At 46.3% G+C, this 24,791-nt stretch overlaps 1 protein-coding gene and 1 long non-coding RNA gene across 2 annotated transcripts in view; one reads left to right on the top strand and one right to left on the bottom strand.

Annotated features, from left to right (window-relative positions):
- PAX2 (paired box 2) overlaps positions 1-24,791 on the bottom strand; it is a 96,975-nt gene that overhangs the window by 21,749 nt on the left and 50,435 nt on the right. The window contains 2 exon segments of the mRNA XM_061459329.1: positions 2,874-3,000; positions 4,820-4,995. Coding sequence (XP_061315313.1) covers positions 2,874-3,000; positions 4,820-4,995 — 303 coding nt within the window.
- Positions 1-24,791, top strand: part of LOC133272299 (uncharacterized) — a 144,830-nt gene that overhangs the window by 91,477 nt on the left and 28,562 nt on the right. The window lies entirely within an intron of this gene.

Genomic DNA, 24,791 nt, shown 5'->3' with positions numbered 1-24,791 from the left:
TTCTCTGAAGGCTTCACAGAGGGCAAGAATCCAGCGCCAGACAGCTTTAGTTTGGAAAGAGCTAGTGACACTTTTTTTCTGTCTGGGAAGTCTGAGCTGGGAACACTTTCTTATAGACTGGGATAAATTTGCATCCTGAAGTGACTGCACATGGGAGTTTGTACTCTGCATGGGTGGACTTGTTTCACATTTGTTTCAGATACCACCTGGGCTCACAGACTGCTCTGGGAGAAGAACAAAGAGGCATTTCAAAGATGATACTGTAGCAGCAAAACAGGCAGTCAGCAGTTCAGTACTACTAGCTATTGCTCCAATATCCCTTCTTGGGAGAGGGATCTGGGTGACAGCAAAGGAATCTGCCTGCTCCCAGCCTCTTCCTTCCTGCCTGGGGTAGATCAGGGGGCAGCACTGAGTTCCTCAGCTCTCTGGTCCTGAAAGCATTGCCCAGCCCCACAGCAAACATATCATGAATCATTCATCTTTAATAGATTATGCAAATTGAAGATATCAGATCGATGAAGATCAATAACTGCAACCATTTAATTGCCAGCAAAAACATTTTAAGAATGCGCATTATCTGAAGTCCTTTCTTGGGTAATGGCACCATTAATCCAAACATTGGATCCTGTCCTAAGTGTAGAGGAAAAAATTTCTGCCCCTCTTCCCCTTCTGCCTTCCATGGTGTTGAGGGTTTTTTTTCCCCTCTCCATTTCCAGTTTCTGAGTTTCCCCATCATTACCACCAGTGAACAGCTCCCAGTGCTAATAGTTCTGCTTTTGTTACTCTGCACTGATTGAAATGTCTCATACAGATTGAGATGTTAGTGCTAAGTTGCCACCTGGGAATGTCAAGCTGGGTCTGAAATGAACTTTTCTCACTCTTGGATCCAGATGGATCAGATGGGGATGTTCTTGAGCTCAGCTAGGAGTGTTGCAGGAAACAGAGTGGGAAAGGCACAGGGTGGGGGGACATGAAGAAGATTTTCTGTCTCAGCCCACAGCGTCTTCTGTGAGGCCCAATCTGTCTCCTGCTGTCCCCTTGTGAGAGTCTTGTCCAAAGCTTGTGTGGTGTCCCAGGCCTTCAGGAATTCTGCTCCTATTATTAACAGGCTAGAATGCACCATCTTCACTTAGGCAGAAGGACTAAAAAGAATTATTTTAATGCCCCTCTAAATCTTAAACTGATTTTAGGTGCCTCACCTTCATATCCAGCTACGGGGATGTTCCTGCCATGAAGGAAGGACAGTACTGCTCTCCTACTGGCTTTGCCCTCCATAGACCATAAAGCATTTCCTATAAGAGATGGAGATCTACTAAATAGTAGATGGGTGCCAGCTGAGTTTTGTCTTGCATATGCAAATGCAAATATAACGGAAGGTGGAACAATTTTGCCACAGCTAAGTCATATTTTTCTGGTTGGCTAAGAAACCACATAGCTACAAGGATCCTGGATCAAGTCTGATAGCAGGAAAAGCCATGAAAGCCTGGGGATGCCACATTTTCTGGACACTCCCTAAATATGCAGTTCACCTTCCCGTGGTTCTCCATGATATTTTGCAGACCACACACTGGATCTTCTCTGTATTTGGGGTAACTGTTACTGATGCTCAGTCCCAAAGTTCGTGGTAGCCAGAAGTTGCATGCAACAATATGCCTTTGTTAAGTGTTTGTTGAACTATGAATGACTGCCTGCCTTGGCCATGAACTGCTTTGACCAGAGGAGCTATTAGCTGGGGCTTCTGCAAGAAAATGTTGAGATACAGACTCTAGTTCTCTTGATTCTTTGCCATCAGAGAACAGCTTTTTGGCCAAGAAGCAACAGCTCCTTCCCTTGCTTACAGGACTTTCACCTCTCTGTCATGAGTTATTTGTCAGCTTACACCATGAGTTTTCCAAAGGAGCCAAAGCAGCTGTAGGAAACAGGGGATATACAAAGGAGGAGCAAGTCACTCAGGCTTCACCAGCTGCTTTAGCTAGCCAGGAAGAGATGTGCAGTCTATGGTAGCTGGGTGAGCAGGGACCAGTGGCAACTAAAGTCTCAGAAGAAGGTCTGTGGCACCAGAATGTCTCATCAGAGCTGTAAACATGTACAGGGCAGCCAGTCTAACACCTGTACTAGGTTGGCATGCTCGTGGCCACAGGACAGCCCTGTGCTGCCCAGGCCTTGCACGTGACACGAGAAAAGAGCAGCTGCTGCAGAAATTGCTTTCTCCTTCTGTGTATCCCAATTCCTCTGCTGTCATGCACTTACTCTCATTTCCTGCTCTTCCAGGCACACCTGAGTTTAATGTCCCCACATGTGAGGGAAGGCTGTGAATGGCTTCTCTTGGCAAAAGAAATTTGTATGCCCCTTACATATAACATCCCCTGAGGTATATGGGGGATGAGAGACTCATGGGCTTGAGGAAGAGGGAGTTTAGCAGTCACCATTCAGCAGACCTCAGTATTTAGTTTGCAAATGCCCCTTCCAAATGCCAGTGCTGAATAAAACTTAAGTTATTATTTCTTCCAAAACCAAGCTCAGATCACGGGTAAGCCACGACCCTCTTGTTCTCAGACACAAAGGAAAAATTCACAGTTCTTATTTGGATATATCTGTCCTCCACCAACATCCATCCCTAAGCCCCATCTGGGTACACAAGTTCCCGATGCGTGCCTGGGTTTGCCTGCCTTTGGTTCACACCTCTCGGTGTACCCGCAACTGCCAATACTCTGAATGTCAAGCTTCTCTTTAGCCCTTATGTCCTCCACAGTCTTTCTGTCTATTTCCGTGTTTGCCACAGAGGGATATCTTGCATTAGCAGAAAAAGCAGAAGCTAATGGTGATGAGGGAAATTAAAAAGCTTGGTTCTGCTGTTTGGTCAGGCAGCTTACCGGTCACCACAGGGTACGTCTGGGGTCCTGACACATTTGTCCCCAGGTCTGGGTTAGCAGAGGTGGATAGACTTGATTTGACTTCATCGAGACCAGGGGTCAGAGCTGGGAGGGAGTACTCATTACCCTGGGGAAGAGAGGAGAAAGACAGCTCGCTATTGATGCACCGGGAGAATGGGAAGGGTGTACAGATGGGGGGGAGGAAGAGGAGAGATGCAAACCCCTGCACAGATGGAAGAGGAGGAGGAGGAGGAAACAGAGAAGACGAAGTGACAAGAGGGTTGTGAGGGGTTCTTGGGATGAAAACTATCCCACCCGTCAGTGTGCTGCTGTGAAGGGGAACAGGAGTGAGAGACCCTGCTTGTTATGTGTGGGATGACCAAGCCCTCATTCAGTGCTGTGGAGATGGCTGCCTGTGCCAGTCCAGGGGAGAAGAAAGGGGAAATCCATGTCCCCTCCTCTTGGCTGAGCCGGGAGGTGTTTGCCCTGGTGACAAGGACTGCAGTGACATGACTGGGGCAGGCAGGCTGTAGGAAGCAGCCAGTGTTGGCCTGCTGTAGCCAGCCTGTCTGCAGAGTCCTCTGCCTCCCCTCCATTGCTACCTAGGTCCTAGCTCTTTAAAAACAAACAAAGAAGCCTCATCCCCTGCCTCTGTCACTCTGTGCATTGGGGTATGAAATTGGGGAGGGGGGAGCCACATGGCTAACAGAAGGGTGGGAGGGGGAGAGCCATTGAATCTGAAAGGGTGTCCTGTCCGAAAGGCTCTGGTAATTGCCTTTTTATTGTGGCAGCCTCCGGACCAGACGCAGGAGCTGGGGAGACCAGGAAGGCTACAAAACAGCAGGAAAAGTTGCTCTGATTAATATTACGTTAAATTAAATCTGATTTTCTGCTCTTTCTGCTCCGTTTTTTTTCCATGTGCTTCCCCAGCACCCTCCCCACATCTCCCCCTCCTTCAGCGGGCTCCACACACACTGCCCCCTCCCCGCCCCTGTCCCTGCTTGGCTAGGACTGCCTAGTCATTTCCAATTCCTTCTTGTATTGATCTTCCTGTAGAAATCAGTTTTGTAATTAGCTGCAAATTAGGCCTTCTACTGGGGGTGAGCCTGCCCCCTGATTTATCACCAGAGTAATTCGCTGTGATCGGAGAGAAATTAAAATGAACTCAATTAGGCTTCGGATTTGCTTTATGGGCCCTGCTCAGAGTTTCAGGGGGAAAAATGACTGTGCTGGTGCTTAATAGTCTAATGAAAGTAAATAAAGGTTATTCATTGTAATAAACCCAGGGACTCTGGGATGAAGGGAGTCCACAGCCAGCCTCTCCTTCTCTTCCTTTGTTGGTTTATGGCTTGGGGCGGTTTAAAAAGACTTTTGATTTTCATTTTATTAAGACAAACAGCTTTTGGGATAAAAGGCCAAGGAGAGCGGGGGAGTAAGGGAAAGGGGGGCAGAGCTGCAGAAGTGCAGAAAACTAGGTTGGAGATGGGATCAGTCTCAGCTCTGAGTCATAAAGGAAACTGTTCCATTAAAGCCCAACCCTGTGGCTCACTAGTCCCCAATGTGATATGAGAGTGCAGGAGTTTCCAAGCAGGGCTGTGTGCTGGTGAACATGCACGGCAGTATTTGCATGGTCATGGCAAGAACACGCCTGCACACCTCCAGGTGTGTGTGCAGAGGGAAAGGCAGACATGGGGATTTAGGGAGAACACAGTGTGCACGCATATGGCAAGTTCACAAGGAAAGGTAGAGCTCATATATACACATGCATTAGCACAGGGACATATTTAGAACTAGGAGGTGCTGTAAAATGTAAATGTGGTGTATGTGCAATTACAGGTTAGGGTGAGAACAAGGGGTGAAGAGAAAGAGAGTGATTTCAGTGAGGGAATCTCCCTGCCATCATCCTATGGGTGCCTGTCGGTGCCCGTACCAGGCTAGGCCCTCACCTGCTCAGATTTGATGTGTTCTGATGTTTGAAAGACGTCAGGGTAAGAAGGACGCTCAAAAACTCGATCTAAAGCTTCCAGCTGCTGCTGGGTGAAAGTGTCGCCTCGAAGGTGCTTCCGCAAACTGTCCACGCTGCTCTGGGAATCTCCGTTGGGAACTGAGCCCTCGGATACATCTGCAGGGCACAGAGAAAACAGGGAGTTAGCACCACCCTGGCTTGGATCAGAAAGGGAGGCAGGACAAAGACAGAGTGGGAAAGAGCGGGCCCTCCACCTCCACCCAGGGAGCTGTGCCACTCCTGTGGGAAGAGGAGGCTGCAGGGACCAGAGGGAAGCCCCCTTCTGTCTGCTGGGGCAGCCGGCCTGCTCCTGTGGGCTCTGTGGGACTCTGCAGCCCAGGATGAGTGAGGCTGTGGAGAATGGAGCTCAGCTCAGAGATGAGTTTCGGTTCCAGTGATTTTCTGTGTTAAAAATTGCCAAATCTCCATTGCTGAGCATAAAATGGGAGCAAAGCACAGCGATTAGCATCGCTAGAAGGCTACTGGAGAGGCAGCTCACAGAGAAACCAAAGAGCTGAGGATGGACCTATACTGGAGAGGGCTGAGGAATCCTGGAATTGAAAGAGGGCTTACGGCTTGGAAGGGAGTCAGTCTCTATTGTAGCTCCCCAGTCCCAGTCGAAGTTGTATCTTGTCTCATAGCCCAGGTAATGGGCACCTAGGGTATAAGGGGATCATCTCATTCTCTCATCCCCCTCAGGTAACACAAATGATCCTGTTTCTGACTCCATATTTCACCAGACAAGTCTCCCTCTGTGGAGTGTCTGTCCCATCCAGCATATGTTGGTTTCTGTTATAATCTCTACCCCATTCTTCTGTGTGTAGCTCGTGATTTATCACAACCCATATCTCTGTTATAAAATTCCCTCCAAAAGGAGATTGAATCTTTGTCAGTCCCCCTTCCTATCCGAACTGAATTATTGTATTACAAATCTAGTCCTATTCAGTAAGAATTGGCCTTCCTGGTGTTCCTTTGTCCTTACTAGGAAAAAAGCCTTTTTCTGGTAGAAGCCTTGCATCTCTGTCCCTGCAATAGCTCTCTGACACAGTCCAATCTTAGTGCAGTGCTTCCTGTCATGTTCCAGGTGTCTGTCTCTATTGTGCCACACCATGTCTCTTACAGCCCACTTAACCCCTCCCAGGTGAGTCCATTATAAATGCCCTGCCCCATCCAAAGTGAATCTTTCCCTGTGATAAACCATCTTATCACCCACCTGGTTTTGTTGGGGCTTTTTTTTCCCTGTTATCCCCCACCTCAAATGAGGTGCATTTGTCTCAGTTATAACCCCTTTTTATCTGAAATGAGTGAGTCTTCTGCTATTAGCATCTGTCACATCCAAGGTGAGTCTGTCTGTTATAACCTCCTGTCCCAGCTGAAGTGTATCTTCCTTTGTCATAATCCCTCATCTCATCTGAGGCAAGTCTGCTCATTATAATCTTCTCCAACTGTGCTGAGTATCTTTCTGCTGTCACCTCTCAGCCTAACTTTGGTGAGACTGGTTATAATCCCCTGTCTCATCCATGCTGATATACCTCTATACCCTCCATGCTGAATCTCTACCTACTGTGCTTTATCAGACACAAGTCTGACTGTCTTATCACCCTTTCTAAGCTAAGATCAGGTTCTCACTCTGTCGCTGCAATTACCTGCCCGGTTTTCCACTATTATTCCTCATACTTCAGCCTTCCCTGGTGGCTTTCAGTCTGTGAATCTCAGAAACTTGCTGTCTGTCATGACAGTAGTTGAGGGACCTGTATAGATCTTTTCCTTCCTTCATGCAATTGTGAGATGCTCATGGGCACATGATGCTCCCAGGAGCCTGGAGTGGCATTCACTGTGCAACAGCCAAAACCATGCCACTCTGCCACTTTGGCTTTTAGCTTGTGGATGGTGCCAAGGGGTATTTTCCTGGCACAGTAATGTCTGACTGGTGGCCTAGAGTTATAACTGAGCCTGCTGCCTTCTGGCTATGAGATATATCCGTTTATAGGTGATTATATGATATGATATAATCAATAGTACATTATATACAGTAACATAGTACAGTACCACTCGCAAGACCATAGCAAATATTACATATTGATTTGTCCCAGCCAGCAGCCTTCCCTCAAACAGCCTTTTCTCTTTTTCTTTTCCACTGACCAGAGCAGAGCTGCTCACTGGCACTGATCCCTGGCATTTTGTCCCCTCCTCAGGCATATTTGCATGAGGGAAAATTCTCAAGTTCCTGAAAGCTGGAGTTCATGACGGATTCAACTAAGAGAAAACAAAGTAAAGACCAGGCTTGGTGGACTGCACACTGTGTGTGTCAGTGCAGTTTTAGATGGACTGTGTTGTTACTGCAGGGGGTGGCTTTTGGAAGGACTAGGGTAGTCCTCAAGGTTCATGTTCCCACTTCCAGTAGGACCTTCCCTCTGGTCGTCCCTGCAGAAAGCTGGCACAGAACAACTGGGTCCAGGCTTGGGGAAAAAAACAAGTGTTTCTGAATCAGCCCTTATTGCAACCTGTCTGCAGCCTGTGAAGCTCTTCGTCTTTGAGGATTTTTCCATGTGTGTCAGTCAGTGTGCATGACTGTGCACACCACGATGCTAATACACGTGGGTATTTCTGCAGTAGATCATTGTTCTTGTATTCTTTAGGTTCTGCAACACCGTACATGCCTGAGCAGCCATTTGTCCATGGTGACTGGTTTAGGCTATATTTGATTTTCCAGAATGGCAGCTCTACAACATGCGTGGTGTTTGGTGTGAGAGGATGGGTGCTCGCTTATCCAATCAAACTTCTGTTGATCATCATTAAACCAGATTTTACCGCAGTGCATTGTCCTGAGTGGTTTACAGGTTAGTGCGTGCATGCACATGTGTTTGCCGTTCCTGTCTGCCTGCAAAGCCCTGTGCACGTGTGTCTCCTGGGTGTGCACAGGCCATGCCTTTGTGTGAAGAAGCTGAAACCACAGTTTTCCCAAGCCGCTGTAGGAGTCTCTTTTCCTTCATTTATTCAGGGGCCCTTCAGTTCTTGACAAATCTGTCACTCTAAATTTGCGAGAGATTATGGTGCTCTCTCCCCAGCACGGAGAGAGGTGATATATGATATCTGCTGCCCCTATTGATTGCCTGATCTGGTGGCAGAGGGCTGGCGAAATGAACTTGAAATGAACATCATGCCTCAACTCATTGTGCGTATAATACACTACTTAATCCCACATTTTTGAGCCGCTATGGAATTCAATTGATCAATCATGTCCCTCTGATAGTACTGTTTTAGGGGTTATTGCTGCTCTGCTCACTGACCTTTCTATTTATTTATTTATTTGTGTCAGCGTATGTGTGTGTGCGTAAGTGTGTATGTGTATTTGGGAAACTCAGGACCAGCTGATAAGAAAAGACCTGTGTAGTCAGGGGAAATAAAAGGAAGGGATGAAGGGAGGAGAAGTGGAAGGAACAGGGTTAGATAAGAAATCAGAATGATCAAAGCAAGCAAACAGATAGGGAATGATAGGGAGAGGTGGAAAAGTTTAAAGGAGAAAGGCAATGCTTTAGATGGGAGCTCTGGATGGGTAGGGAGGGCTCTGCTGTGGACTGGGCTTTAAAATCTACAAAAGAAGAGAAACTTTTGAGAGAGGTCTGTAGGCTACCTCACAATGGACCTTATCTGAACAGCTTGCAGTAGTATTGGACTTCATCATGATAGGGTACACAAATCCCAAACTTCACAGAGCAATAATATGAGCTGTGCATATGGATTTTACTTAGGAAGCAGAAAAAGTTTCACACAGATGATCCTGAAAGACAGATTTATATGTCTTGTGTTGCTAACACTGAGACGTTTGCAGTCATGGATCGTTATATTTTCTTCAAAACCAAAGGATTGTAAATCCCCTGTGTTTGTTTTCTGGTGTCAAAACCTATAGAGGATGCATTTTCATTCTTTCCCTGAAACTGCAAGGGACAAACACTTATATCTGGTTTTAGATAAAAATTGCAGTTCCCATCTCAGCATATGACTGTCAGCTGGACTGTCAGGAGAATCCTCAAATATCATAATACACAAAATATGGGAGGTGACAACTGAGTGGATTTGAGCAAAGCTGGCAGTAAGGAGCAGAGAAGACTTTGGGGAAGAGATGGTGTCCATCTAACGGCTGTGGATGAAAGTGAAGGGGGCTCACATGGAAAATTTGGTTTGGGACAGACTAGCAGATCCCATGAAGAATGCCACTGAGATGGGCAACAGCCGCTTCAACTGATGAAGAATAATGTTAGGAGTAAAAGCTTAAGGCACAGGGATTTGCCAAGAAAGCAGCTGTTGGAGGGTTGCTGTGGTGAAGCAAGGCTTCAGCTGCAGCATGAGTTTGGGGATGCCACCTAAGTAAATGTGCTGCTAGTGCTATTAGGTACCATCACCACCTTTCCCAGTTCCCTTTTACTGCCGAGAGAACCTCTGTGGTACTGTGACACAGGGACACGTTTCTCTTAAATCAGAAGCATCTCAACAAACAGCTTGAGAGATGAACCATGGCCTCAGTCACTGCATCCCTTACAAGAGCACACAGTTGCTATCAGAGTGATCAGGACTGGCCTTGTGCATGTGACAGGAAACATCTCTCCTCCCAAGGGGCTGCCAAAGGAGAGCACACAGCTCGTGTTCAAATGTAAACCTTCGACACAAGACACAGGAATGCTCCACGGGTGTCACAGAAGTATCCTGACAGGTAACAAGGAAATGCTGTGCCAGAGGACATGGGAACAACCTGAACTACATCTGAGACAGGGAATATGCCTGTTAAATAGCTGCAAAACAAAGTCTCCATCATGTACATGTAGCACAAAGCAGCATAATACAGTTGCTTTGCTAGCTGCAGGTAACAGAGAGGACCCTCGCTCAGGGTGGGATGTGGCCATCTCAACAAGTAATTCAGAAGTACTGATGATTCAGGAAGACCTCTGTGACACAGAAACATATAGGAAGATCATGAGCTGTGCAGCTGGCACACAAACATGGAGGTACAGTTCTATTTTAGGGCAGGGGCTATTACCACCCCCATGACGCTCTGCCTGCTGCCTCGTAGGGCCCTGTTCTCAGCTTGGGCCTTGCAGTACTATCAGTAAAAATCACAGTCATAATAAAAGCAAATGTGACTGGCATGAGAACTGCCAGCCAGGTGACACAGCAGAACACATCTAATTGTCAAAGCCTCCAAGGGAAATGCATCTGTCTAACGCAGCGGTGCTGAGCTGGCTGCTGCAGTGCCATCCCTCTGTGCCAGGGAGACAACCCTGTCCTCTCCTGCAGCCTGCCTTTGTCACTGTCCCTGCTGCAGTGCTTTACCTAGAGCGGCCTGCCTTTGTCACTGTCCCTGCTGCAGTGCTTTACCTAGAGCAGCCCTGTCCCACTCTGTGAGCACTCATGGCTACATGTGCTGCCCTTTCCCAAGTCACTCTTTGTGTTAAGACTGCTCTTTTCCTTTATCCGATTTCCCTTCCCTTTTTTCCCCCTCTGATGTTTTCTCATGTCCCCATGCAGCCCAGGCCTGTCAGGCAGCTTTCCTGGCCATCCCAGGGGGGCTTTCCCTGCACCGCCAGTTGTTGCAGTTTCAAACTCAATTGTTCTCCTCAGTACTGAGGCAAATGGAGTCATTAATTACCTTCTATCGGCTGGGCCGAGTACAGAACGCGATCGATAGCCAGTGCTTGTTATTCACGGCAGCCAGCCCTGTGCAGACCCTCACATGCATTCAGCACGGGTCAGCCAGGAGCCCAGTGCTATCAGATCTGGTCTTCAGACCCTGGCATCAAGCTCCTGCTGGGAATAGCAGACCTCCTGCATCGCTGACGCCAACCAAGGGAGAGATCAAGGAGAAAGACCTGGCTGAGGGAGCTGATCACCCATTTTCAGAAGTATCTGGTCCTGGTGTCCTGGTCTGCACAAGCTGATCCAGCCTGGTTGTCACAATGTTTCTAGAGACTCCATTTGCATCCTCAATGATTATTAAACTAATACTGTACTCCCCACACTAGGGACAAGGGCAAGCACTGGCAGCCTTAATCTGGAGATCTTTTCACCTGTGCAACTTTCTTGCCAACTCAGTAGGGTTTGGAAGAGGAAGGCTATAAAATTTGGTTTACATTTCCTTCCAGAAGACATTTTGCAGCCCTTTGGGCAGCACGAAAGAAGGTGTCATCTCCAGATGGGTCAGTTCTGTAGTTCAGCATGTAGTAATGCTGCAAGAATTGGCTGGGCTTTTGATTTTTGTAACTGAACAGGGAGTAGAAAGATGAACCTCAAATTCAGATGGAAAGGATCCCAAATGAGTGCAGGATATTGATGACAGAGCATGGAAGGGGCTGGCAAGGTTCAGCAGTGCAAAGAGAAGGAGTGTTACCAGGGATCTATATTGTGGTAGTGAAAGAAGATACAGTACAAGTTCAGGTTATTTACAGTATCCTGAAGAAGTAGCTGTAGTGGGAGACGAATGCTGGAGTAATATCACCTCAAGGAAGTATATCGGCCTTCGTGAACTCTACAGTTGTTCAGATTCCTGTGTCCATTTGCCTCAAGGGAATCTGCAAGCCTGAAGCTGAGTATGCTAACTGATGGTATTGTGCTGATCAGTGTGTCTCTGTAATTTAAGTGTGTCAGCAACACATGAACTGTGTGTATTTGTTACATGCTCAGGCTCAGAGCAGAAAGGCTCAGAAACAAAGCGAATTTACGTTCTGAAATGAGGGTATAGCTCTGATGAGGAATCGGTGAGCAAAGAAGGCTGCTCATGCAGGGAAGTGAGCGTGCCTGACCAAAGAGTGGGATGTGTGCTGGAGCCTGACAGCTGGGGTCTGCAGTGCTTTTAACACAGGGGTTGTGTATGACAGAGCACCTCAGATGAAGCAGGAATGGGCAGTGCAGCTTTAAATGCAGGGCTTACATGAGCAAAATGGCAATGCTCAATGAGAATGTAAATGAAATGAATTGTGTGTGCAAATGTGTAATGAAGTGTGTACTCGGATCTGTCTTGGATTATCATGCGAGCATGCAAAGTGCATTTAAGGAAACGAGTGTGTGTATGCGTATGAAAATCATATGTATTTACTACAGCATCTAAGTGTATGATTGCAAATTCAGCCCAGAGCATCTGGAAAACTAAGTCTGAACAGATTTAGGTTTGTGTGTTAGGTTTTGTATGTCTGGCCTCACTGAATATATTAGTCAAGGCCTTTCCAGGTGTTAGGATGCAAGCAGCTGCCTCAGAGGTGTGTGCAGCATGTACTACATACAGCACATATGGGTGTGCAGACGAGGTGTGGGTTTGGGTAGTCTAAGGTGGTGGCTTCTGTGCAAGCAGTCAGCACAGCTTTGTGACCTTTGGGTAAGCTGGAGGTGAGTGGACATACTCTGCTCTCAGCCAGGTTGTTGGAGATACACGATTTCCTTACGTCAGAAGAGGCACTGGGGATTTATACCATTGTAATGAGGGACAGAGTGTAGGTCCCATATCTCGCTAGCACTATTAGGCTTGACTGTTAGCCAGATAGAGATGCAGCTGCCTCCAGCACACAATACACTTGCTTTGTTCGTATTGGCAGGGTAGCAAGCAGCACTGTCATACAGCGGGCCAGACCCTCTAGTTAGTGTAAATCTGTAAGTCTCTTGCATTCAGTGGTTATACTGATGTACACGTCATGAAAGTTATCAAAAGGGTTACCCTGGTTTATGCTGTTGTGGTGTCTGTAATACTGCCTTTAGCACAGAGCCCTCAGGGAGAGCTGCTGCCGCAGGGAAGCGGGGCACCAGGAGCTGTGCTGTTCCCTCTGCCAGGGCTGAAGATGTTCTTAGCATCACTGGCACGACTTAGCTCTCACCCCTCATCTTCCTAAGCCCATTTGTTGGGGAGCTGCTTCTTGGCAGAATCCCCCTTTGTGAGCACATAAAAAAGAGTGGCTTTTGTTAGCTCCAAAGGACAGAAGCAATGCAAAAAATTACATCACATGCAGCCCTAACTATGCTTGTTTAGAGAAACTGCTTGCATTTATGAAGTCTTTGGTGCGGAAAGCAGGGTTGCAAATGACTGCATCAGAGCGACAGTAAAGGCCATTAATTTCCTGTTATGTTTTCCTGTGTTGGGGGCTTTATTAATTTAATTTTACACTGTCGAACAACAGCGAGCGCTGACACCGCCACACTTGGAGGGTTTTTTTTCCTCTCAAGCAGTGCTTTGCCTGACATGCAAATCAACACTGCTATCAGGGCCGCTAGAGACAAGGGAGGGAGCACAGAGCTGGGCTGTCCCCATCCAGACCCATATCCTAGCTTCTGGGAGATCCTTGAGGTTCCAGTGGAGCACACTGGCACCTGAGAGGCCACCAGTGCTAGGGCGCAGCAGAACTGGATCAGGCTGTGGATACCTCTAATGCACTGTCTGGAAAATATGAATTCCTACTGGGCTCCATTGGCTTGGTCCCCCACTAACATGCCTCTTAATACCTCCTTTCCTTACATTTCCCTTTCTCTAGACTTCCCTTCCTTTAATTCTGCCTTATTTTCCCCTCATACACTCTTTTACTTTAACCTCACAAGTCAAAGAAGGCTGTGCCTGCCCCTCAGCCAGATGCTAGTGAATCATGTTACTGGAAGCTCTTCTGAGTCAGCACTAAACCAGTGCTCAAGCAGAGTGTTTTTAGAGCTGCCATTTTTGACGTGCCATAAAACAAAGGCTCCAATCATTCAGAGTCATTAAAATTCCCATGGCATTTTTTGCAAGAGTGCAGACATTAACCTGGCTGTCCTGAACAAAATCCAGCCTGAGTGATTACCCACAGCATATCTTAATTCTCCTGTGGTTTCATTTGGACATGGCACAGCAAAATTTCACAGTTGCTGCTCTGTATTGTTCAACATCTGCCATGGTCCACCTGAGAGTCAGCCACATTTCAGTGGTAAATGAGATCTTAAGAATGGGAAGGTTAATAAACAATACATGGTACAGGATGGGTAATTGCAGAATGCCATGCAATGAAAGAGCTACTGACTTGCAATATGCAGCAATCTGCTCAGACTGCCACCTTGCTAACTCTTTTTTTTTGCATGCACATTCCTATAATAATTGTAAATCATTAATAGAGTATTTTGCATCTTTCTGCATGACCTCATGAAAAGGCCGTTATTGGTAAATGAAGGAACCTATACTGATACGACCTCTGTAAGATGTATGTTGGAGATGTGTTCCAAATTGTAAGAGGTAGTCCCCAAACAAGAGGGGGCCCAGTCACAGTTAGCAATCAGCTTCACAAACAAGAAGCTGTGCAGAGAGGGGCCATAAGTGTCTTTGAGGATTAGCTAAGGAAGGTTTTGGTTTTTTGGTTTTTAATTTGCTTGGATTTGGTAAAGTTGTCCCAAACTCTAGTTCTGATCTGCTTGCAAAGGCAACTCTTCTGTTCAGGGCCTGCCTCTTCCTATACTAGATACCAAAACATAAAGCAAAAAACAACAGCTCCTTTGGGAAACCAAGAACGGAGGTGTACCTGTCCTTTATAACAGCCTTTTCTAAAGCATCTAAGGGAGGACTAGAAGACACTGAAGACTTGATGGACATTTCATACACAATGATTACCTCTTTAAGGCTTAATCAGACACCTACAAAGCTGTTGCGATGCAGATCCCCTAGCTGTAAAGCAGAATGACATCTCTGAGCTCCCAAAAAAGGGAGAGCCAGTGAGAGAAAGAAATCCTAACCTACTCCATATCTTACTGCAAATATTGATACCCATGGCCTAGCTCCTGTTCTGGCACTCTGCCCCTGTGTGTTTTGCCATAGCTGTTGACCTGTGTGGGAAGAGGACTTTGTACCTTGAACCTGATGGGATATAAGCAGTAGGATGCTCAGATGGATGAAGAAAAAGCCAGGGAGAAATGTGGAACTAGGCATTATTTTTAGGGCACTTGACAAACTCTGACATTTTAAAAGACTTGAAATGGGCATGAATTGTATTTTACACCTATTCAAAGTGTTATTTGATTGATGCATGGAAAAATCACCTTCAGAGAATTATGGATGGAGACAGAAGACAGACATATCTGCTGTGTCTTGATAGACACATAGGTATCTGTAACTGCTTCTTTCAGGCCACCTACTGTAAACAGAGTTGTCCTCCATATGCAAGGTTTTAGAGCTTAGCCTAGCCTCTGCAGGCCAACACAAAATGCTGTTTGTTTCAGGTCCTGCTTTGCAGCTACAGAGGTAGCTAAAGGAAATCCAGTACTCCTTGGAAGGGTCTTAAAATGTTCACAAACTGCATTTTTCTTTAATGCAAGTTCTGATGACAAAATGAAGCAAAATTGTTTTGTTGTTTTTGTTTTTTTTTTGCTCTCCCTTTCACTTGGGTTGCCTCTGTGCCCCTCATCTATCCAGCCAGGATTCTCACACGCTAATCACCAGGTAAGATCTTGTTGCTTCCCCCCTGGGATCCAGTGAAGCAAGGCTGGAGGATCTGATGCTATCACTTAGGGAAGCAAAGAGCTCCTGCTTTCCTTCCAAGCAGCAGCAGCCCTCATTCTGGGAGAAGGATGGGTTTCTCTCTGGCCCAGACTGAGAACAAGGTGCTTAGAGTTTTCCTTTAGCACAGGAAGACACTCCTCTACAGGAATGATTTACATCTATGAGCAGCAAGCGATGCTTAACATTACATTGACATAGACATGGGAGTGCAGAGATAGCCAAATTAGGAGCTAATTGGTGCACTGGGGGTTGACTGTTTGGCCCCCTTGGCTGCTAGGATGTGATTGTAAAGAGAGACAGAGAGAAGGAAAGGGAGGGAGCAGAAGCCATCCTCCACCAGTGACTCTCTAAAGGTTGGGATTCCTGAGGCCGCTGCTGTGTAGTGCTGTCAAGGTCAGCAGGTTCGGGTTCACTGAACGGTCAGGATGGTTTGAATTACTGGCACTGCCTGCCGATTCCTCCACTGATCATGATCCGTCTTCCAGCACTGGCTGCAGGATGCTGCTCCCAGCCATGTGCTGTGCACGGTGTGGGGCACAGGGACTGCAAGAGAGGCAGATGCTGTTGTTAAGAGGATAATTTTTTTGGAAGGTTTAAGAAGCTGAGGCAGTGCTGAGGAAAGACTTGTACTCCATGTGCTGAGCATGTGGAGACCAGGTTTCTAGAAACAGCAGTTCTGATCTTTTCTTCTACACAGAGAAATGCCCCCTGTAAGATTCTGCCCTTCATGAAAGCCAGGAGAATGGATTGAACAGGGCCTAATGAACCCTTACGGGGTGAAAAACCTGTTGGTGAACATTTCTGTTCAATTCAATATAGGTAGGATGCTTTGTGAGCAAAGACGAACATGCGAGCCTTTACGTAAACCACACTGCTAGGACATTTTCTCCCTAAACACACATAGCTGTGTGACCCAGCTAAAGGACAGGAGTAATCAGGCATATTCCTACAAGGCTGTCTGCAGAGAGGACCAGAAGGTGCTCAGAAAGCTGCTGGCCAGTGTGCACCCCAGCAGGCAGGCTTGGAGCCATTCACAGGGGTGTGAATATACACAGGCAGGGCTGCTAGTGACACACATGTGTGCCTGGGCTGACATCAGCAAGCAGCTGAGTGCCTTTGTGTGTGTACTGTACACATGTGCTGTCCAAGCACCCATAGCAGCAGTGACAGCAGAAGCATGTGAGAAAGAACATGGCAAGAGAGTGCAACAAAAGGGAATCAGAACAGGACTGGCGGCTGTGTGGAAGTAGCATCCAGGCTTTGACAAGAACATCTCCACAGGCATCACTGACTGGCTTGCAGTGGTGTTGCACTACAGAGAAATCTGACCCTCTCAGTCTGTAAGATAGAGTGCTTACTTTTGCTTCTTTTTCTGAGGTTTGTTGCATACCTCTGTGAGTCAGCTCCTGGGTGCAGTCAGCTACATCTGCCTATAGCTATGTGTACACAGCATTTATACTCACACTTCCGCATCTGTCTACCATTATGCATATTTCTATTTCATACTCAGAGTAATGCTGAGAATTGGTCTGTAAGTGGCTGCCCATACCTGGTGCTCTTGTGCATCACTCTCAGAGCTCACCACTCACCAAGACATGGAAGAGACCAGGGTTAATGTCATGCTGTCTCCTCTATAAAAGGGAAGCTCCCATCTCTCTTTTAAGCTCAACACAGGTATTTCTAAGCAGGTTCTCTGTGTGGCCTGGTCCCTGTGCATTAGGAAGTACATTGTGCCTACCATCACCTCTGCTCTTCACTCCTCTCGCACTTCCCTCTTCCACTGTAGAGCAATGGGCTCTGGCAAGAAGGGTCAGGGACAGTACCCAGTATTGTGCTGGTTTACATTAATGAGATACACAGAGTGTAATCCAGCAATGGAGTCAGCTCTACAAAAGGAGGTAATAGCAGGCTGCCATGAGCAGAGCAGCTCAGGTAATTGGTTTATCTATCTAGAAGCAGTAGTAGCAATCTCTGCACAGAGTAGCAGTAAAGTCTCTTCCTTAAGGCTATTTCCTTTGTCTTTTCAATTGCTTGCACATCCATGAGAGAGAGAGAGAGGAAGAGAGAGAGAGCTAGAGAGAGAGAGGGAGAAATGTTAATTTGTGAATTAATGGCTTTTCTCAGCGGAATTGTAAATTCAAATGTCACCTCACAGGGTGACACTACGCTGGGCTGCTGAAGAAGCAATGATAAGATTCCCCCCCCAATCCCCATGCCGACATATACCCATGCCCCTCCCCTCCATGAAAGATAGCTACGGAGTGGAACATGCTACTTTTAATTTGCAATAACACCACAGCAGAGGGATGCAAGAATGACTGCTTTCCAACCCTCCCTTCCACTGCAAGCCGGGCCACATCTTTCCCTTTCCACCTCTACCTCCTTCCACCCCCTCTTCAACCCCTCCCATTTAAAACTGAGTCCAAGACAACACATTATCTCAACTCCCCCCACCCCAAACTAATCAAAGGATGAGCTAAGGGAGGGCTCTTTAGAACGGATGCCTCTGCAACCCTCTCCTCTCCTGCAATAATCAGGTGAATTAATGACCCTGAAGTTAAAGTGAGCGCTGATACTCGGGCGTTGTGCAGCGCAGGGGAGAAAGCCTTCATTGTTTTCGAGCAGGAGGCGGGCAGCAGCGAGGGAGATTCATGGATGGAGATTGAATATGCAATTTTCTTTCACCTTGCCAAGAGCTGCCCCTGGGCTGTGCCTGGCCTAAATTTTTTTTTCCTCTTGCCATCTCTGCCTTATCCGGCCCTCCCACCTCCCTTCCATTCTTTCCAGAAAATTACCTTCAAAATTGATTTCCACTTTTACAAACAAATATAATGGGAACATGAGGGGGAAAAAAAAATCTTGGGCTGTGATGAATTAGTGCTGTCAGGTGCTTCCAAGTCTCCTTTGTTTTTGTTTTACTGCCCGTTAGGTTCTTTGTTTTTCCAACAACTGGGAATAGTGCCCCTGCCCACACAGTCCCTATGGTCCATGGCTACCATCACAGGATATGTCCATCACTTGATGTCATCACTGTGTTATCCCTGCTCTCCATCACTGTGATGTGAACAGCCACTGCTAACAGACTGCCCCAACTCTTCACACCAGGATGCAGGGGTTGGACTAGATGATCTCCAGAGGTCCCTTCCAATCCTAGCAGTTCTGTGATTTTGTGATGCAGCTGATCTCCTTGTGGAGACACTGCATGTCCCACACTGCCAGTGACCTGGCTCCTACAGCCATGGTACAGGCCACTGATTTGCCTTCGATCTTTTCACCCTGCTCCTCCTGTTCTCCTGTGCCTCATTCAGCTGAGTCTCAGTGGAGGTTTCACAGCCTTCCCTGTTCTAATAGATCAGCCTGGGTCTTCGGCATGTCACCTTGGTCCCTGTTGTGCCTCAGTGCCATGTCACCTGAATTTCATAGCAGTATTGCCTTTATGTCTCATTGCCATGTCATTTGACCTCAAAATAGTGTCATCCCTGTCTTCCTCTGTCATGGCACCCTGATGCACTGTTATACCAGCCACCAACAACCCTCTAAAATACCATTTGCCTGCACACTGCTAGCTATTCCTGATCCTTTTAGCAGTTTATTCTGTCATCCACTGTGCATTAACCTGGGATCCTCAAGGACCCAGGCACCATGCTCCCTCCTACTCCCATGCTCTTTACAACCATGCAAAAATGCAAGTCACCTCCCTGAATGCGAGAAAGACCCAGTGTACAACTCATCTAGAGTGAGCAAGAGGATGCAGAGAGACAGGCACCAGCCAAGCTCTGGAGCAGGTTCTGCTCAGGTGGAAAGCAGAATAGGCAGAGGCACTGTGAGGAGCTGTCGCTGCCTGACTCCTGCTGACACATTAGCTGCAGCAGCCCCTCTCAGAAATGAGTCAAAGTGGAAGATCTAACCACAAATTAAATATCTATAAATAAACAGTCAGACAAGCACACATTCGTGGCACTCACCCAAATAAACTTAAAGGAAAGCTCTGTGCATAGGTAAGACTCATGCAATCTAGCCAATAACATTTAAAGACACAAGAATGTGGACTGGGACACAAGGAGGTACTAATGCAGGTGTGTGTCAATTACATGTAATTTCTGAATAAATAAATAACTTACAAAAATATACAGACACTAACTAAACAAAAACCTGGAACTTCAAGTCAATTCCTTAAATTCACAGATAAAAAATTAAATTATGTGAACAAATACACACTATTTACATAAATAAACAACCTTGTCACAAGCAAGAACAACCAAGATATATATATATATATACAACAAACACATAAATATATAACCCCAATGCAAATACACATCTGTACAAACTATATACAGAAGTGCACAGCACTAACAGGCTACATATTCATATCCAGCAACCACAAAGATACAGTGATACTCCAAGTATGTAACAACACATACACACAGAATATACATACAAATATACAACATTCACATATATACTCCAAATGTGAATACAAATACCTGGCATTCATCAAAATACATAGCACTAATACTGAGCCATACATGCCCAGACATCCATATGATCCACAGAATGTATTCTTCTACTAGGCAATATTATACACAGCTTAACATACACATTTTCCAGGTCTCCATAGGCATGCACAAAAATATGGGTCCAACCTGCCACTCACTCCAGTATATAAGCACAGATAAGGGATTCTAACACAGAAATACAAAAACAAAGAGGCATGCATTTCTAGAGACACAAATACATAAGCAGAGATGCCCACAAATGCAGCTGAAGCCAGACCAGCTTGTCTTCAGTTAGTACCAAACCCTGCCAAACTAAGCAGCACTGTAAGCTTTAGAAGCAGAGCATTCTGTCCAAACTGCTTTCTGTGATGTAAGCTGTTAACTCTCCCTTACCTGAAGTGCTACTGAGCAATGCGTACCCCCAAACTCCCAGGATGTGTGCAGACACACATACATACGGTTTCTCTTGCTTACAGATTGACCTCCAGCCCACATTTCTGAGAGTGCTGTGCTGCTTATTCATCATCCTCTCTTTTATCTGGTTTCCCCCTCCTCTCTTTTCCCACACATACTCTCCCTTTTCTTACCATCCTCCTGCAGTTTATTTAGAGAGGTGCAGGATGAGTAGCAGGTACCTCTCTTATGTGCTTCTAGGAGTCTCACCAGCCAAAGACCCTCCAGAGGGAGAAGTGAGTGGCTGCTGAGAATAAAGTCCCTCTTCAATTTACATTTTCATCTAGAACTGAAGGAGTGTTACCCACATTTATGTGTATAGTCACAGTGAGACTGGATGGCCCCTGTGACCACTGCTTTGCAGTGATACACCATCACTGCATGCTGGAAACTCAGCTACACTGCATGCAACAACACAGTCCCAGGGAAAGTAGGAGGAAGACACTGTGGGAGCATGAAGCACTCCAGAAACGGCTCACTCCATGTGCACAGCCATAAACTGCTGGGTGCACACCCTACAACCATGCGTGTGATGGTTGGAACATGGGGTTAGCACCTGGAGCAATGTAACTGCATGTGTCTCCAGTGTCATTAAGACTATGGCTGACCTGCAATAAAGCAATCATATAGAATAACGCAAACAGATCAGCTGTGGTGACAAGAAATCACAGCATGGAACAACGCAGACACAGCACAGACAGCAGTGCTGTTGTGTTACCTGAGGGGGTCCAAACACATTCTCTTGTCTTCAACAATGCAACAATTGGGAGAACAATTATAAATCTAATATGCCCAGAGATGAACATACATCAGGTGCCATGATACAGTCAAGTGAAATAACTCACTCATACTCTTTGTGAATGTATGCAGACAGCACGAGAAAATGAGTGTATTTCCCTACAGGACAGTTAAGGGCTAGACCTCTCTGCCCTAGTACAACTACAGCACTGGTAAAGCATCATCGTCCTGCAGATGACAGCATAAGCATACTGTATGTCCTGAAACAACCCCAGTATGCTGTGGAACAGTATGGTCATACTTTGTGAAAACACACAGTTCTCAACGCAGCACTGCAGTGACATAGCTGTATTGACTTCACTCGTGGCCAGGTGACAGTCCGTTGTCATCAATACATTATGTCAGCTGCAGTAACAACTATATGAATTGCAATCACAACACAGTACAGCCTGCACCAGTGTACCAACAATTACATCAAAACAACATTACTGTCTGCAATGATGCAGGCATACCACCAGAAACAATTCACAACCACCTGTGAAGAGTGAAATGGCCTCGAGTGTAATGGGGCAGCATAGCAAGCACTGATACAGTTAATCTCATCGTTAGTATCACAAACCCCCAACCTGTAGTGGTACAGTTACAATATGATAACCACAGCCACACTGCCTGCAAACATATACTGATGGCACTGACAATGACACAAAGTCACCTGAAATGTCACACCTACATCTCTGAAATTTTATTGTCATTGGCACTCTGAACAGCACAAATAGGATCATAGTTGCAGTGACACACAGCTGCTGTGTATCTGCTCACAACTTCAGACCTTCTTAAACACATTACACATCTTTCTGCACTACTTTTCACTTAAACAACTGAATTTCTTCAAGACAATATATATCCTGGGGCAGTATTTAGAAAAACATGACTTTCGGTACTGGGACTGCTGTAGATCTCCCTGCCTCACGCTCCACCTGAAGGAGACATTTCTGCTTTCCTTGTAGGAAAATGAGATCATGGCCAGGCAGGAGAATTCCCAAGCTGAACACTGCCAAACCCCTGCCCTCCCATCTGGAGTGAGGGAAGAGAAAGCCACCTATAACAAAAGCAGTGCTTCTCAGTAGAGGTGTTGTGGTAATGGCAGAAAATTGTGTGTGTAGCACCAATGAGAAGGGCAGTTATGCTGACTGTCCTGCAGCTACATGACTAACAGTGTAAGTGCTCCCAGTGCTAGTAGGCAGCACCCTATTCTGCATAGCTCAACCCCTTTTTGAAGTGTACAGTGAACTACTTGCACTGATAGAACTAACACTCTTTGGAAAACATCACCATCACAGACCTGACAAAATGTTGGTGACCATTTACTGTCCTCCTGCACTGACGTAGTCCGCATCGCTTACTTCAGTGTAAATCAGTCTGATCATCAGATCCCCAGGTGAAGAAAGGAAAGGAGGAACTTTTGCTTTCTCACATTTGCTCCCCCATCTCCACTGGGGATTCCTTTACTGCAAACAGCCCGAGTATTATTGCCATTTACAGTAGCAATCACTCCATCCCCTCCTCTCCCACAAACCTACTGCTGATATTAGCACTGATCGTATTAACAAGCCTATGAGTTTTATTACTACTGATACTAATAATACTGGACACATTATGTCTGCTCCCACCAATAACAGGCTGCAGATATGATCCCTGCTAATGCCAATAATACTGGGGGATATTATCTCTGCCATTGTCAGCACTGCAGATATTATTGCCAGTAATGCTGTCAAATACTTCAGATACTGTCAGGGACCAAGATTAATGATGCTGAGAATGTTACAGCACCAGCCTCACTGGAAGACGAATCCCAAATGAGAATTTGGGTCTATAGAGGAAGTCTGTAGACTGGTATGGAGAGAAAGAGCTATCTCTAATCTCTAGCAAGAGTGTTTTGTAAAGATCCCAAGCTTCACCCAGCTGGAGATCCTGTGGCGTGCAAAGACAGTTTGAAATACTGTTTTACTGTTTTCATATTTTCTAATTATCTGTCCATCTATCTGTCCATCTATCTATCCATTCTTCTCTTTCTCTTCATCTCTCCCTTTTTCTCCTTACACAGTACTCAAGACTACAGTATGAATGATATTTATTTTTTGTTAGTGCTTCCAAGCTATCCCCGTTCTCCTCCTTTTAGCTATCAACTAAAGGATACGGGGTTATGCAACAACAGAAATATTTGCATATTATTTTTCTCCTTTATTCTTCTGGATTTCTTATTGCTGCTCCTTAGTCTGACAGTGACCCTGCTGAGCTTAGCTTGCTATCACAGCATATTACAACGTTAGGATTGTGAAGAGCCAGGAATTCCTGTTTCCAGCTGCAGCAAGACCTCGTGGTCTTGGGAAAGTCATTACATGCTGCAGGGCCACTTCTGCCTCTAGAAGATGGTGTGTGTAAATGGTGGGAAAGGTCAGAGGGAAATAACATCAGTATTGGCAGCGCTCATAGACTGCATGAAGTGGCACACGCTGTGCTAGACAAGTGGTGGTGAACTTTTTCAGCCAAATTATTTTTATAACCATAGGAGACCAACTCTCTGCTTTGTCTGGAAGTCAGAGGGTTTACAACCACTCATCAAAAATGGAAACAAAAGGAATGCATAGGCTCAACAGGGCAAATCCTGACCATCCTTCCTAGGCACTCACCTGAGGAAGACACACTGAGTTCTGGGGGAAGACTTGTGATCTGACAGTTCCCTATTGTGACTAGTAGACACTCAGAGCTACCTTCCTGCTAGCTCTCTCACTGCCATAGTCTTCCCAGGCTACCCTTGCAGTTGTAACCAGCAGATTTGGTAGGTTGGGATTTTCTCTTTTCCCTCTAACTCCCTGTGAGGTTCACACCTGGCTGTCAACGTCCATCGCTGAGCCCACCTCATGCATCTGTCTGGCTCCTTCTGTCCAACTCGGGAGTTCTGCTACATCATCTTGACACATAATTATCTTTCCTCTTCTTAATCATTTGAGCTACTGTCTAATGTAGGCACCAGCTGCAGCAAGGAGGACCTGGGGGAGGGGGTGTGCTCAGATAGAGGCTCCTCTGTCTTTCTCCCACCCTGTTCGCCTCAGCCATCACAGAGGTTGCTAACAAGGTTTTCAGAACCAGGGATTCAGGAGCAGCTTGGTACTTCCCCCTTTCTGCTGAACTGCATTCCTCACAGAGGAATCCTTGAAGCAGAGCTGGTCCAACAGAGCGGAAAGAAAAGAGACAGCAGTGCTGGTTCTTCTGCCTTCTTTAGGGAAGAGCCATCCCCAAAATGCTGGGAAGCAGATGTGTGTTGGGAGCGCATAAGGGCTTTTCAACATGAGGATAAACCCTGCAGTTAAGAAACTGGAACAGAACAGTGCTCAGAAGCTCTGGGAAATACTGAGGAGGTGTATGTATTCAGCAAGAGCATGAAAGAAATACCTGCACTGGATTTCTTGCCAGGCTTTGCTAATCCCCTTCTCAGCTAGGAGCAACAAGAGTCATCACTGCTATAGGGGAGATTTCCCAGGAGTGAGTGCAGGTCTCTGGTTATGCAAATGCCCCCATGGACCCTTCTAGCCTTAGGACCCAACCCTGCAAAGTGATGATGTCTTTCAGCATTTCTTAAGGCCAGTGTGAGCCCAGATAACTCAACCCTTGGCTAGGGGTGTTCAGCAGCTGGCAGGGGTTCTCATGCGAGGTTTCTCTGGGACAGGAGTGCG

The sequence above is a fragment of the Pezoporus flaviventris genome, unplaced genomic scaffold (assembly GCF_033815535.1).
Source record: "Pezoporus flaviventris isolate CSIRO_AGI_PZ_B2104156 unplaced genomic scaffold, CSIRO_AGI_Pfla_v1 ptg000029l, whole genome shotgun sequence".
NCBI classification, from domain to species: domain Eukaryota; kingdom Metazoa; phylum Chordata; class Aves; order Psittaciformes; family Psittacidae; genus Pezoporus; species Pezoporus flaviventris.
This window is presented reverse-complemented; position numbering and strand designations above follow the sequence as displayed.